Genomic DNA, 15,914 nt, shown 5'->3' on the forward strand with positions numbered 1-15,914 from the left:
CAGCGCTCAAAAAACATTTTTTTCAGTTTGTTCTGTATTATAAATAAAAAATGACCAGCTGTTTAAGCTGTCTATTTCTTAAAGTGCTACTATGTACTAGTAAAAATGTAATAATAAAATATTTAAAGAAAAATTACTCAAATATATATTTATATGTTTTCTTACAATAAACAATTCCTTCTGCCTTTCTTCAAACATACAGTGAGCAGATTTAAGCACTAAGTATTCTTTGTGGTTGACATCCTGTTGTAATACATAGACTAAAACCAGCACATTTTTGGTATTTCATAAATATTCTTACCAGTATAACTTACTTATAACTTAATATTACATGCCTTGTCAGCTACATTACGGTTGCATGCACTGAGATTTTCAGACGCACTACTTTCTAGTACTTATTTTAAGTTATGTCTATCAGTAGTCATATAGTGCATTATTTAAATAATGCAACAAAATCCCAAACAAAGGATAACAACAAAATTTTGATCTCCATATCTAATATCAGATTGCTGCTAATGCAATTTGATTGGTACAAATAAATGTTTTTTTCAAGGGCAAAATATAAAATATTAACATACATGGTATTATGTTAAAATTAAACAAGCCACCAAAGTATTAAAACTGAAGAAGCACAAAAGTTACCATGAATGCTGATGAAAATTAATTTCACATTTTCAATAAATGGTAAAAGAATGCTATATTACTAAAGTTATTTTAGTTAAAAGAACATGTAGAAAAATGAATTTTAGTGTAAGTGTTCGGTAAAACTGTTATGGTATCTCTACCAGAGGCATATAAACACGTAAAGCATCTATATGGTATGTGAGCATTAACTATGAGAACATCCATGACATGCATTTATAACTTGGTTCAATAATATGCAGCAATTATTGTAATTAGTTCAGAAGTAGAGGAGTTGCTGGTAACATAGAGGTAATTAATGCAATGCAAAGTACTCTAGCATCAGAAGATGAAAAATATGGATGAACCATTAAGATAAACTGAAAGTGAATAAAGGAACTGTTTGCATGGAGCACTTTTCCTTCCAACAATTTATATTTTATCTGTATTCAATTCAACAATAATTTAAGATTTAGATCATCTGCTGTCCCCACAATTACAATGTCATAGGTAAATCTATCATGTAGTACTGTAACTCATATGCCCCATTTTTAGTAGTACCCACAACCTGACTGAATGGTCCTACACTTTCTACATTTTTTTAAAACCCGAGGGAAAAACAGTTTGGCTGCACCAGTCTGCACATAGTGCCGTGAATACCTGTAGCTGAGAGATTAAAAATTAAATGCTTGTAAGGTATTTTATCAAAGTCAAGCAGAATTGTAAATCAGAACTTCCCACATCAAGATCCATGCTGAATATCCACTTAGATGCCAGTGCTGATTAGATGTGCACATAGCTTAGCATTAATAATTAATTTCATGATTCAGCCTGAAATACAAGTCAAACTAAGTCATCATTTCCTGACTCCCCGTTTATATTCTATTACAGACTTACTTAGTTACAAAGTTACAAGGAATTTTTCCAGTTTGTGGAGACTGTCCTTAAACCAATGCAAATGTGATCCTAGTGTTACAGTAACAGGGATCAGCTTTAGTGCTGTAAATGAGTGAAGATATGGATTTCACTGATGTAAATTGATATTAGGATTTGGAATTAGAAAAATTAACTATTCCATGATAATTCTGTAAATGTCATTAACTTCTACAATGACAGTTAATTGAATTTAACAACAGTGGTTTAGAATAAAAAAAAAAACTACAGACAGGCATCTTTTATTCATTAGGTATATTTTTTCATTTAAGCCAAAAAAATTACAAAACTAAGAAAATAATAACCTATACAGAGCACATAAGGGCAAATACTGTACAGCATACAAACATATATTTTAAAGTGGCTTAATCCAATTTAGGTTTGCAGGGTGATGGCATATTGCACAAGGCAGAAATAATCCAGGACAAGATGAAAGTCCATTGGTGGACACGCATACTCACAAACCAATCAATGAAGCAGTAATGCTAACCACAGCACCACTGTGACACCCTTATATTAGCATGTTATCCATTACTGGGTTATAGAGCTCTTGAGTCTCTTCTACTAGTATTGGGCACAGGACAGGAATCAGTCTTGGATTGAGTGCGTCCACTGCAGAGTAACGTTAAAACAAATATTTGCACTCTCTCACATTTGGAAAATTAAGAGAGGGAAATTATTGTACCATTAACATTTTGGTTATGTGGGATGGAAACCAGAAAATCCAGAGAAAAACCCATGCAGACAGAGATAAAAAATAAAAATTCCCCAGTGCCTACATTTCATATTTGACAGTGTTCAGGACTTGGATTTGAACAAGGCACTATCTATCTATCTATCTATCTATCTATCTATACACCAATCAATCACAACATTAAAACCACTGCTGACAGGAGAATGAACAACATTATCTCATTACAGTGGAACCTGTCAAAATGTTGGATATATTAGGCAGCAAGTGAACAGTCCGTTCTTGAAAGTCATGTGATAGGAAGCAGGAAAAACAGGCAAGCATATGGATCTGAGCAATGTTGAAATGGGCTAAATTGTGATGGCTTGATGACTGGGTCAGAGTATCTCAAAAATGTCAGGTCTCACAAGGTGTTCCCAGTATGCAATGGTTAGCACCTATCAAAAGTGCTCCAAGAAACATGACTTGCGTGGTCATGTGTGGCCAAGTCTAATTAATGAGCATTGGGAGTAAAGGCTAACCCATCTGGTCAGATCCCATAGAAGAGCTACTGTTGTACAAATTGCTGAAAAACTAGATGCTGGCCATGAGAGAATGGTGTCAGAACAAAAAGTGCATCATAGATTACTGAGTATGTGACTGCCTATACCCAGACTGGTCACAGTGCCAATGTTGACCCCTGTCCACAGCTAAAAGTACCTATAATGAGTGTCAGAACTGGACCATTGAACAATTTAAAAAGGTGGCCTGATCTGTTAAAATCATGTTTTCTTTTAGACCATGTGGATGGCTTGATTTATGTGCATTGTTTACCTAGGAAACAGATTGCAGCAAGATGCACTATTGGAAAACGCAGGGGAGGCAGTGTGATGCTCTGGGCAATGCTCTGCTGGGAAAACCTGGGTCTTGGCATTCATATGGATGTTAGTTTGGCATGTAGCACATGCCTAAAGATTGTTGCAGATCATATGCACACTTCTTCATGAAAACAGTATTCCCCGTTGGAAGTGGTCTCTTTCAGCAGGATAATGTAACCTGCCATACTGAAAAGAAATGTTCAGGAATAGTTTGAGGATCATGAAAAAGAGTCTGATCTATGGATTCCCCACCTTGCAGCTTACAGGATTTAAAAGATCTGCTGCTAATGTCTTGGTGCCAGATACCACAGAACACTTTAGAGCTCTTGTGGAGTCCATGTCTTGACTGGTCAGAGCTGTTTTGGCAGCACGAGGGGAACCTATACAATATTAAGCATGTGGGTTTAATGTATATATATATACACACACACACACTCTCTCTCTTATAAGACAAGTCTGCAGCTTCACTATGCTTTGCTCAAAAATGAGTAAAAAAAAAAACAGCATTCAAACTAACATCTATGCTTTTTCATTAGTTCAGTCTTTTGCCTATAAAGCTTCCTTAACACAAGATTGCATATAACAACTCCCAAGGAACTCCGGTGTAAACTACAAATAATGCAACTTCCTGCGTAAATGCATCATAGCTGGTTTTTTTTTTCTTACTTGCGAGTGCACTATAGATGATACTGTGAAACCGACATCATATACTGCATTTGAAATTTCCGCTTTAATGTTTCATTGCCTTGAGGAACACAACACTCAGATGCAGCAGGTCTATAAAACAGATTTTTTTTATATATTAATGTAGTGTTTACCATGACAGCAATCATATCTAAATTGTGAATTTGCATTTAAGTAAGATTGGATTTGTTAAGTACTGCACCTGACTAACTAAAGAGCATCAACTCTTATGTTTCAGGGTGTTTTCGACCGCTTCTTCACATGTGAACAATATAGTAAGTGCATCACAGCATTTTTCATCCGGACAACCACATAAGTCAATTTCATCATGGAATCTTTCTTTTACCACTGAAGATAACCCACCTTCTGTCATTACTCTTTGCTGGCACAATATCAAGAGCGACATTTTTTTTGTGTAGTCCTGTATCTATTACAGGTTTATGGTTCGGCAATGCTGAACTAATAACATATGACCATTCAATCTCAAGTTTAAAACTGTGTAAGAAAATACTGTCTCAACATTTTCACTCTTTATTGCTCCACACCAAGACAGTCTCATATTACAAGCGTACTAATTTAATTCAGGGTGAGTTATTATTATAGTATGATTGCCTTTTTAGACAGAAATGATTTAAAGTTTCTTTATAATACACAATTAAACATTCATAGAAAAACAACTCTGTGTGTTTTAAATTTATATTGGCTCAATCACCAGTCACTTTTACTGATTTAGCACTGATAACAGTATTATTTTTCTACTGAGTATGAACATGAATCGTATCCAGTATATTGCCGCACAGGATTGTTTCTTAAACATATATTTGTTTTACAAAATATGGAACAGGTACAACACAATGAATACATTTTTGATCAGTAACATTTTGCTTCAATTTAGGATTATGCATACCACAAAACTCATGCACTGTTTAAAAACAGCCAAATTTCAATGTTAATTTTAACTTTAGATTGCAAAATAAAAGAAAAAGAAGTGCAAATACATTTTTGTTTTCTATCCATAACTATAGCAGTTACAAATTGACATATTAACATAGTAGGATGGTGCAGTGGGTTAACACTATTTCCTCAAGAATTCAGTGTTCTCAGTCTGAGTCTGGTCAGTGTCTGTGTGGCTTTGGCACGTTTACTCCATAACTGTATGGTTTATCCTCCATGTATTTCAGTTTTATCAAACATCCCCAAAGACTCCCTGGTTTGGTTAACTTAGCTCAGTGTGGATAACCATATAAGTGCACAATGCCCCTATGATCCTGTATTGGATTAAGCAGGTTTGAGAATGTTACTTAATGTTATGTTATTAACACATTGACTTTTGAGCAACTGTTTGAGAATCACACTACACTTTTTGTCATATGACATCATTTGGAATGTCTTTTGAGTGCTATACATCACTTCAGGAACAAAACAACATTCAGGAAGACTTGCTATGTCCTGTAACAGCAGGATCACTAAGTTGCCTCATTTCACCCTATAAAATGAATACTGTAATAATCCAATAAGCTCTGAAGTATCAAGGATCTGCTTGGTTCAAGACTAGGAAGGCGTGATGTCTTTCCCTTGGAGCCACATTAATATGATCAAATTACTATGTGTCATTAATTAATTTTGTGGTATTTTGTAGGTGAATACCTGACATTTATTTAAGAGACCTTTATACAGCTTTCTGAATTAGCTATAAAGATCCAATTCACCTGGCAGAAAATACACAAAAGCATCATTGTAACAAGGTCTAGTACATATAGATATGCATACGGCAGTATAAAAAATATATAGATGCTTTGCTATTTTCTTTATTTATACAGTGGTAATTGTTGATGTTCTAAATAAATGTTGCATATAAGTGGCTGTAACACTCCTAAGTAATCAGTTGTGCAGAAGGGCAAGGGTTCCTTAAATCTTCATATATACTCTGAACATAACTTAGCCATGCCATATTGAGATTACTAAAATGCACTTAATGAAACTTAAAAACCGTGAACCTACATGCTTCACTTTTGATAGGATTGCATTAAAACACTCTAAGGCTCTATGAAAAAACATCTGAAAAGTAGGAATTTTAAAATCCACTAAGCATACAATGGCAATCCATTTACTGTCTTCATTTATTAAAATGCAGTTCTCCCCTTTTCACACATTAATACTATTTGATACTCTCAAACCATTTTTTATGTTAAACCTAACATGACCTAAATTTAACTTTATTGATGTTTCCCTCAACGAATGTTCTTCTTTTTACATGATTCTGTTTTAAAGAAGTTTATAGGAAGAACTAAAGAGTGAGTATGTTTTTAAAGAAAAAAAAATATTTTACATATTTACCATTTAGGGCATATAATGCCTCAAACATCAAAAAGATAAATTTTTTTCTGCTTAGAAATCCTTAGATTAATAAGCAGATTTTGTGTAATTTATATGAGAATAAGCTTTTATTAAAAATTGTTTTGCTTGGTTCTGCATTTGTACTACTTTGACAAGTTTAAAAATGTATTTACGTTTATTGACCAATCAATACCTGCTGCGCTGATGTACCTCTACAGATACCGACTATCTGTCTTCTAGAGTTGAAAAAAATATTTTGCTCAATTATCTATTAATTCAAAGCCCAAAAACTTGTTCTAAATAAAACAACCTCATGTATACAACGACAGGTGTAATATATTTATCTAAGACATCATCAATAACATCTGAAAATGTGTTGTGATGAGTGATGGTATAGTGGCACAGCAAAAAGTGCTACAGCCTCACTGACTTTGGATCCTGGTTCCACTTTCTAAATGAGATGAATTCTGCTGACTGTTTGCAAACTCTCCAACTATTCACTCTGGTTTTGTTCTGGACTTCAGTTTGCACATTAAAAAATACACTGCCATATTGTTGGTTGAGAGTAAAAGTGCATTGCAAAGGACAAATGTGCATGTGAATGTGCCTTGCAATGGGCTACTGTTCTGCGCAGGGTTGGTTACTGTTTGGCACTTATTGATGTCCTGACATATTTTATCTCCCCACAGAATTGCAGGGTATGGGTATATTGTTTGCAACATATTGTATGTGTGTGTGCGTTCATAAGAAAACAGCTGAATCTTAGAAACACATTTTATTCAAAGACATGAATGAATAATTGCATGAGGAAAAGCTATTACCTGTCTTTTGTAATTAAAGGCTTCATTAATTAAATTTCCAACCAACTACAGTCCATGACAGCACACCATTCAATATGTGTAAATGTCCTACAAAATTTATTTTTGTTAACTGGTGACTAAATATACTGAGGAAATACACTAAAGATTCTCAAATTCCTGTAACAATATTCAAGTTTTTTTTATAATAAATACCATCATAAAGAATTTACAAAACTATTTTGACTTTTCCCTGTTGTAAAGTGGGGTGGCACTGTGGTGCAGTGGTAGCACTGCTGCCTTGCAGTTAGGAGACCCGGGTTTGCTTCCCGGGTCCTCCCTGTGTGGAGCTTGCATGTTCTCCCCGTGCCTGCGTGGGTTTCCTCCCACAGTCCAAAGACATGCAGGTTAGGTGCACTGTAAATTGTCGCTAGTGTGTGATTGGTGTGTGTGTGTGTGCCCTGCGGTGGGCTGGCACCCTGCACAGGGTTTGTTTCCTGCCTTGCCCCCTCTGTTGGCTGGTATTGACTCCAGCAGACCCCCTGTAGTTAGGATATAGCGGGACAGATAATAGATGGATAGATGGATGGAATTTGTAAAGCTGCAAGTCCTTTCCCATCTGCAATGGGTGCACGATAAGAACTAGTTTTAGATGGTACGTCAGTCCGTTGCAATTCAAACTGTTCCTTAAAATTTCCTATCACTATATTTACATGATCACATACTGCATTTCTATTTTCTTAAATTTACCTTAGTTGTCTTGTTTTGTTTAATAGTATTGTGTATTTTGTAAAGGGCCTTGCATTGGAGAACCATTCTTATACAAGGTTAAGCAATCTGTAATTGTTAATCAATCTAATAACACATTTATGGAATGTATGATGAAACTCAGAAGAAACTCACACAAATACAGCAACAATGGATAAACTCAATGTAGCGGGAATCAAGTCTCAATACTGAAACAGGACCCGTGGATAGCTTTACAAATTGTTGTACCATCATGCCTCCCAATATCTGTATTAGATATCGGCTACTCTATTGTCAACTCTTCTTGTAAACAATATTGTATTTTTTAAACTTAAATTTGCAATTTAAAAAGGTGATTTAAATGAATTGCTGAGTATAGATACATGATTGGGAAATACAAAAAGAGGTTGTGCACCTTGGTGTTTTCTTTTTTTTAACCTTTGCTTGGGACAATACTGTATACTAGTTAAAGAGAACTTCATTATATATGAATTAGCATGTCCTCAGTCCAGTGTTAACATATAACATGAATAATACATGCAGTTATATGTTCTAATGCCACACACAATGCCATGTCAAGGCACTGCACTATACAGTCTAGCCAGAACAGTTCAAATAGCATTAGAATTCAATCTGACTATAGCTATAAATGCTTTAATAGGCATTTTAAATGAAAGCTGAGAACCTTTGTAAATAGGATGTTTAAATGTATTAATATTAATTCATATACTATATGATGGATAAAAATGCAGGGACCAACTTTCTACAGGACTGCTATGGTCAAATTTACATTTAAAGAATGATTAATTATATGCAATATTAAATATATGATACACAAAAGAGTTACCAGGTTACACTGACTATGAAGTGTCATAGTGTCATAATTAGCTGTTCTAAATGAAAAAATGAAAACTAATTTTACTTTGTTTCTTTTTTCCCTATTTTGTACAAGACAGATTATATCTTTTAATGTCATTTCAAAGTAGATAAAAATATACAACACAGTCCTCGAAATTCAGACCTTTCAAGACAAGGCAGGAACAGGATATTAAATTCTGCAGAAAACTACAATGGTACAATTATCCACAATGTTGTTTGGGTTAGACAACTCAAAAAGGGTAATCCATATTGAAAAGAACACACCCATTAACAATAATCATGAACAGGAAGGAGGCAACCAGAACGCCACCTGAAATGTCTTTTCCAAGCATCAAAAAAAGTGAATGTTGGATAAAATAGAGTTAATGCATACAACAGAAATGTAGCAAACAGTAGGGTAAAGATAAAACATAATCAGGACAAATTTTAAATGGTGCATGAGTAACTGAACAAAAGCAACAAACATCAAAGGTGATGTCAAACTTCAAGTCAAATAATTTATTCAGAATCTTGATACAGAGGAAGTAAAAAAAAAAAAGAAACACTGGAATTGAAAGGTTAGAAAAATAAATGAGTAAATGGTCATGGGCTTTAATAAAGTCCTTATATGATGCATTATGTTACAATGTGCTACTTAATAGAATGTTTCTTTTTATTTGTTTCTAGAAGGCACAATTATAAAACCCAGTCTCCAGAATTCATGCTGCTTTATAGGCAAAGGAGTACCCTGGTACTACATAGGTGTGCTTAGTGTAGTGGCTGCTGTGTTTGTGTCTATATATAAATTTATACAGAATTTGCATATAATGCCAAATTCCCACTGTCTGCATGATTGCTTATTAGTTTTAGTTCACATCTCCAGGGATCTAGGTTTAATTCCGAGCCTGGTCACTGTCTGTGCTGAATTACTCTGTTTACACCAATTACGCTTTCATGTCAGGTTAATCAGCAGCTCTAAATGTACATCATTTGAGCGACTCTGGGTGTGTGTGCCATGCATTGAAGCATCCAGGGCTGGTTCTTGCCTTGTACTCTTACTTGATCCAACAGTTTCAGAAAATGCTATGTATAGAGTTTTTTTTTTTAATCTTTCAAGACATTTTTAAGACTACAGTTCTTAATCTATGCCATAGTATTTTTAATTCTATTATCTACTTGTATTTTACAAGTTAAATTTACAACAACATTCTTTAAAATGCTCTGGGCCTACTTCGTATCTCACTGTACCATTTTTGGACTGTTGATATTTTTAAAGTTTGCCAACATCTCTCTATAACCAGTGTTGCAAACATTTACAATGTTGGATGTCCACTCCTTTCACAGTAGGCTGCGAAATATTTGTATTATCGGTCTTGCCTGACTTTACTTATGGTCTATATATTATACTCTCACTGCATAAAAATTTCCATAATGCATTACTGACTTACCTTCCAGCCACTTCAGTCAAGTCAATAAGATTAAATACTTTTTAAAGTGGAAGAACACCAAGTCAAAAAAATGCTTAAAAAGCTATATTTACAAACAGTTGAAAGACCTGTGAATTTATTTTTCAAAGCAAGTGTATAGAAGAATTATTTGGATATATAATTTAAATATAGTATAACATTAAGTGTCATCTGTCAAAAATAAAAATTATCTTGACAAACACATATCACTCACTTGTCTATTACGCTCATCCATTATCCGTGTGATCTGAATCTTTTTTCTCCCCATAATCCCCGTCGCTTCTTCTCCTCTCTTTTCCCTGTAGTACTGTATGTTTATCTTCTTCTCCTACTGTCTTTTTTCAAAACCAGCCTTTCCTTCTTCACTTTTTTCTTTTAATTCAAATATTCCAACATCTGCTCCTGAAAAAGTAAAGCTTCATATTAATCACAAAATAAATTGTATCAAATGTTTTTCTTTGCTATACAAGTCTTGTTTCCTTACTTACTACAGATAGTTAATGACAAGCATATAAAATATTGTTTTGTCTCAAAGCTGTAATATTCACAATTTTGACAAGATTGTGTCTGATCAAAACAAGGTGAATGAACACAACTGCCAATAATACATGAAACCAAGGACAAAAATAAGATAAGCTAAAGAAACTGCAAGTATATGTTATCTGCAGCACTACATTGGTTCAGACAATTGTATGTCTCTTTTTGCAGAGCACAAGCAGTATGTTTTCCTGACTCTCACTTACCAACTGATAACATCACCTCACCATAGATATAAGAGGTGTCATAGCAGTTAAATACAATATTTATGTGTCTATATGGATGTAACCATAACCTGTAACCAAACCTATGATGTTGGTCTGTAGGAGACAATTTAGGGACACCTGAATCACACAATTCATGAACATGCCAGTGCCTCAGAGAAATTGCTCCAGGACATAGTTCAAAAATCAGCATCAAATTAGAAATCTACTCTACCATTCTGCCCCAGTTTCCTCCATCTGTACAGAAAAGTTTAAACAGAAACAAACACAATTTCAGAAAGAGATGCTTTTAATGTGAAAGCACTGAATATAAATAAATATTTGGCCACACAATGTAGGGATTTTGGGTCAATACTAATGATTCATCTTTGACTGTAGCTCAGTTTCTTAGCTGTACATACTCCTTTCTTCCAGGCACTCTACAAGACAGCTACTACTCAAACAATCAGGCTAAATGGTTGGTCTTTTTGTGAGCAGAGGGAAATAATTTAATCTCTGTACCAGCTCAGCTGCTACACCTACAATGATGCCTTGCATGACATAACCAATAAAGCATGGCAAATTGAATTCGCATTTAATTCAGGGCCTTTAAACAACAATACTTTTCAACATAAACACATCTAAGGAGACAATGAAAGTATAGGAGGGAAATAACAGAATTTTGTACAGGTGATAAAATAAAACTTAATTTTTTACAGTTCTTTTCTTGACCCCGCCCTGTGCTCTCTGACATAATCACTTGTATGCTTTTAAGTATAATGATGGAATTACACAGTACATCATTATTCTGAGTTATACTAAACTCCGTTTTTCCATATCAGTGAAATTCATGATTACATATATATATATGTGGAATTTGACAAAATCACAGTAGACTCATCTGACTTAATTTAAGTTTATGTTCAATTTACTCTTATACAGCACACTTCCATTTTCAAGTCTGAAAAACATCTTTTTTCTTGTTGGCAAAACTGTTATCATAAATCTATATTATTATGATTTAAGTCTACATGTAAATAATTACTTATTGGTTGACAATACTGTTCTCATTTGTTGACCGATCTAGCAATATTTACTGAATGATTTATACAGCTTCTTAAAATTCACCAGATTAAAAAATACCAGTATTTAAGAATAAAATTAAAAATTGAGCTAATATTTACTCTCACAGAGGTCCAACATGCATTAAATCTATTTGCATCGTTCAATTAAAGATTTCGTAGAATTAATTTTATTATAAGCAAAATCCTTGCATGTTCCATGAAACCAACATTTAAAAAAAATTTATAAGTTTTATTTACGGGTTTTGAAGGACTCAAGGACTGCAAATGCCATACCTTCATGACAATGCTGGATTGGGTTGTCTTATTTTTTAAGATAGTTCATTTGTTCAATGTAAACAATAAATCAATAAAATGATAAAACAAATATACATTAAAAGGCATCAAGTGTAAATTTAATAACCTGTTAACATAGAGTAACTTCCCCCAAAAGATGCCAAACATCTATAGTCCACAAGGGAGGAAGGCAGATGGTCAGTTTCAGTAAAGAGTGATAGAGTAAATACTCAAAAAGTAAATATTATAAATGTAGGGATATTTTAATTATACAATTACAATTTACTACAAATTATACTTTTGGCATTTAAAAAAGAATATGAGAAATTGTACTTCAAAAAACACCACCTGTAATCAGTTTTACTTTTCTGTGTTGGAAATAAGTGCACTTTGCAATTAATCCATGCAGCCAATTTTTCTAATAACACCTTCCGCTTAAAATATACTCGGTTAAAAATAGCTTAGGGCCGCTAAGAAATTTTCTACACATGAGAAAACTCAAAGTTTTTGAATACAAATCAGTCACATTTTTCATCATATACTAAGGAACACACCTAGTAATATCTAAATTAGCAAAAGCAAAACAGGCTATTTAATTTAAAGCTCCACTGGTATACATCTTAATCGGTCTTCCAATTCAATGAAAAACAAAATCCAAATACATCAAGTTAAACATTACTGCTTTCCAGAAATTCATGCATATGCATACATACTACCAAATGTCAATTTGTTAATCAGAAAAAAATACTAATTGGAAATAACTCATCAGCAACCCTCACCTTCGTGCCCTGTCCAGTCTAAGGGCACATAAGCTAATGTTCCAGAGTTCTCATAAACTTCTTGTCTTGTCTCTCTGTTGTACAATTTTACAATACTCTAACTGTGAGCATATCATTCTGTACCTTTTTTTCCCACAATATTGGCAGATTCCATCAGCATCTTACATAACTAAGCTGACGCAATATCTATTTATCCCTGATCTGAACACCAGTTAAGTGAAAAAAAAAACACATAATATGTTAATAACTATGCTTTAAATATGTTAAAAACTATGCTTAATCTTTATTTCAAAAGTACAATAATAGAAGTTAACTTTAAATTTATCAAATGTGCTAAACTAGCATATTGCACATAACACTATGCACTTAATCAGTTTGTTGAGCTTTTTATTTATAACGTATGAAGCATAAACAAAACAGTACATTAACGCAGAAAAAAAATAAAATGCCCTTCTTTATGTAGGTACATTTGTTTAAAAATGCAAAAGATGTTCTAAAGTACACATTTTAAAAAAACTATCGAATGTCAATAAAATATTGTACATAGTAATGCATTATGCTCTTACCTCTCACAACCACAACAACAAAAAAAACTGCAAATAGCCAGCACACATGTGAGACTAAACAGAAGCTAAAGGGCTTTCTCTGGAACTGTAAGCTAATACACTAATCCGTACAAAATGCATATGGAACAATTAGGTTTTCCTTTCTTTGAATTGAACCTGATGGCACGATCGGCTTAATATGCCACACTCGTCCAAGCTGCTGCTCACTGAGTCGGGTGGAAGGTCAGTGTGGATAGCTTATTGGAGTTGTAACAGAGTTAGCTAGGAGCAGAGCTGCTTTAAAGGTCAGGATACTTCTGGGGGTATTTAAGCAGGATAGACCCACTCAGCAGCAAGAAGCTCGTTCTTAAGGAATTGAAGTGCTGTTTGAGAATTAGCTAAAGGGCTATTCATCCTGGCTAGAAAGCTGACCTGCCTCTTTACAAGAGTGTTCATTTGAAAAAAGATATAAAATGAATAAATATTGATCATTAGCTTGAGGTGCTCCTAGCCTGGGTATTAATAAGACTCATGGAAGCACAAGTATAAAATAATATAAAATAAAATAACAGATGAAAGTGCTTTCTATAAGAGCTGAATAAAAACAGTCTGAAAACCTATATCAACAAAAACCAATGATATTTTAAGCCAAATGTTAAAAAAAATGACATGTATCTCATTGAAGACAGACTGAAAATGTATCAGGATGAACAATCTTATCTCAAAAAAATCTCATTATAGAGCTTTATATTATCTATTCTATATTGAAATGATATGTTTTAACATATTGCAAAATGCTACCCTGCTTTTGTGGAGTTTATTGTCACTTAACATTTACTTAAATGTTGTTTATTAATACAGCAGAGACGACTGCCTTTTTGTTTCTCTTTTCTTCCGCTTAAGGATTTAGCCTTAATAGATCATACAGTGATTGATTAGACTGAGGCTTGGTTGTTTTTCTTGCAACTTTACTAGGTCATTATCCTGACTCACATGAATTTCTTTCTTTTAGACATCTGCAATGAATTTGCTACCAACATCCACTTGAAACAATGACAGTGAAAAACATTTATACCACTATGAAAAAAGTAGTTTGAGGATAAAAACAGTTTTTGATAAAATACTTTAGAACTGTAACAGTGCAGCAGGGCTTTTGTAAAAAAAAAAAAAAAAAAAAGTATCACTACTAGTTTTATAATTCAATTCATTATATTTTAATACAGTTATGTATTTGATAAATGGGAAATTATTAATACATATTTGCTGCATTTGTTACTGAACTTCATGTTCATCATTGACAGACATTCTTAAATTAAGAAAGAGGTTAGATATGGTGTACCTAATGTCATTATGGAAAATAGCTCTGAATATCCGGTATACTTTCAACTGTGTCTGCTTTGGTAAGATAGGAGTACTGACGTGCAGCTATCAACCAGCTGTTCAATGCAAGTCCATGTGACTCTGAAAGTGTGACCTAAACCCTATAAGCTTATGTGTATTCTTTGTAGTTTATGTTGGTTTTTAAATTATTTGCTCTAAATATAGGCAAAATTTAATACAGGGTTAAGAGGATAAAGGAAAATGCATGCTTGTATTTGACATTTTGCTATGCTGTCAGCAAGGCTTTTTGACAGACAAATGTCATATTTTCTCCATGCTAGAATAAAAATAAAACACCCAAAGACAAGAAAAAGTATTGCAGTATTTGTATTAAAATAAAAATAATACAAAACCAGTAGAAAACTATATTTGAGTATTAACAAAGACATTTTTGGTAAGATTCACAAAAAAGGATAGAATAGAATGTGGTGTACACCATATATACTTTTGTGTCACTTTTTTTACTGACGGTTTAAGTGTTTCATGGTGTGTGGATCACTATTAGGCAATGTAATAAAAATAAAACAAAGACAATGTTGTTATTATCTCATATTATACATATGCAAGTTTTTTTTGTGAATTTAGTAATACTAGATGGGTAGAAACTGCAAAAAGTATCATAAAAGTAAAGAAACAGCTTTAAATATCCTTAAATTTGAGAATTAGCTTGAAAAAAAAAGACATTTTAATATATGTAGACAACCTGTCAATGTCAAACCATTTTAATGAAAAAGGAAAGAAAAATATTTGTGATTTATGATACAAGGTAGAAACATAATATTATATTCCCAGATTAATTTATCCATTTACCCCTTTTCTGAGTCCACTTTTTAGATAAGGGGGGTCACATGGTGCTTAAGCCTACAACAATATCAAGGCTAGATTCAATATACAGTAAAATAGGATGCCATGCATCAATACCACATTTCCAGTTTATATGCACTATACATATCTGTCAACCACTAATATTATTATAGATAGATAGATAGATAGATAGATAGATAGATAGATAGATAGATAGATAGATAGATAGATAGATAGATAGATAGATAGATAGATAGAAACACATAATTATGGGAAATCCTTGTCACATTTCACTTGCTTTGTTCCATTTTACTTTG

The 15,914-nt window shown here is 33.3% G+C and overlaps 1 protein-coding gene across 9 annotated transcripts in view; it reads right to left on the bottom strand.

Moving 5' to 3' along the window:
• The window catches only part of mef2cb (myocyte enhancer factor 2cb), a 189,316-nt gene that overhangs the window by 88,211 nt on the left and 85,191 nt on the right, over positions 1–15,914 (bottom strand). For all 9 annotated transcript variants that reach the window (XM_039759321.1, XM_039759324.1, XM_039759322.1 and 6 more), the window contains one exon: positions 10,206–10,393. In XM_039759321.1, the coding sequence (XP_039615255.1) occupies positions 10,206–10,259 (54 nt within the window). In that variant the 5' untranslated portion in view covers positions 10,260–10,393. The remainder of the gene's footprint in view (positions 1–10,205; positions 10,394–15,914) is intronic.

Source organism: Polypterus senegalus, chromosome 7, assembly GCF_016835505.1.
Source record: "Polypterus senegalus isolate Bchr_013 chromosome 7, ASM1683550v1, whole genome shotgun sequence".
In the NCBI taxonomy this organism is placed as follows: domain Eukaryota; kingdom Metazoa; phylum Chordata; class Cladistia; order Polypteriformes; family Polypteridae; genus Polypterus; species Polypterus senegalus.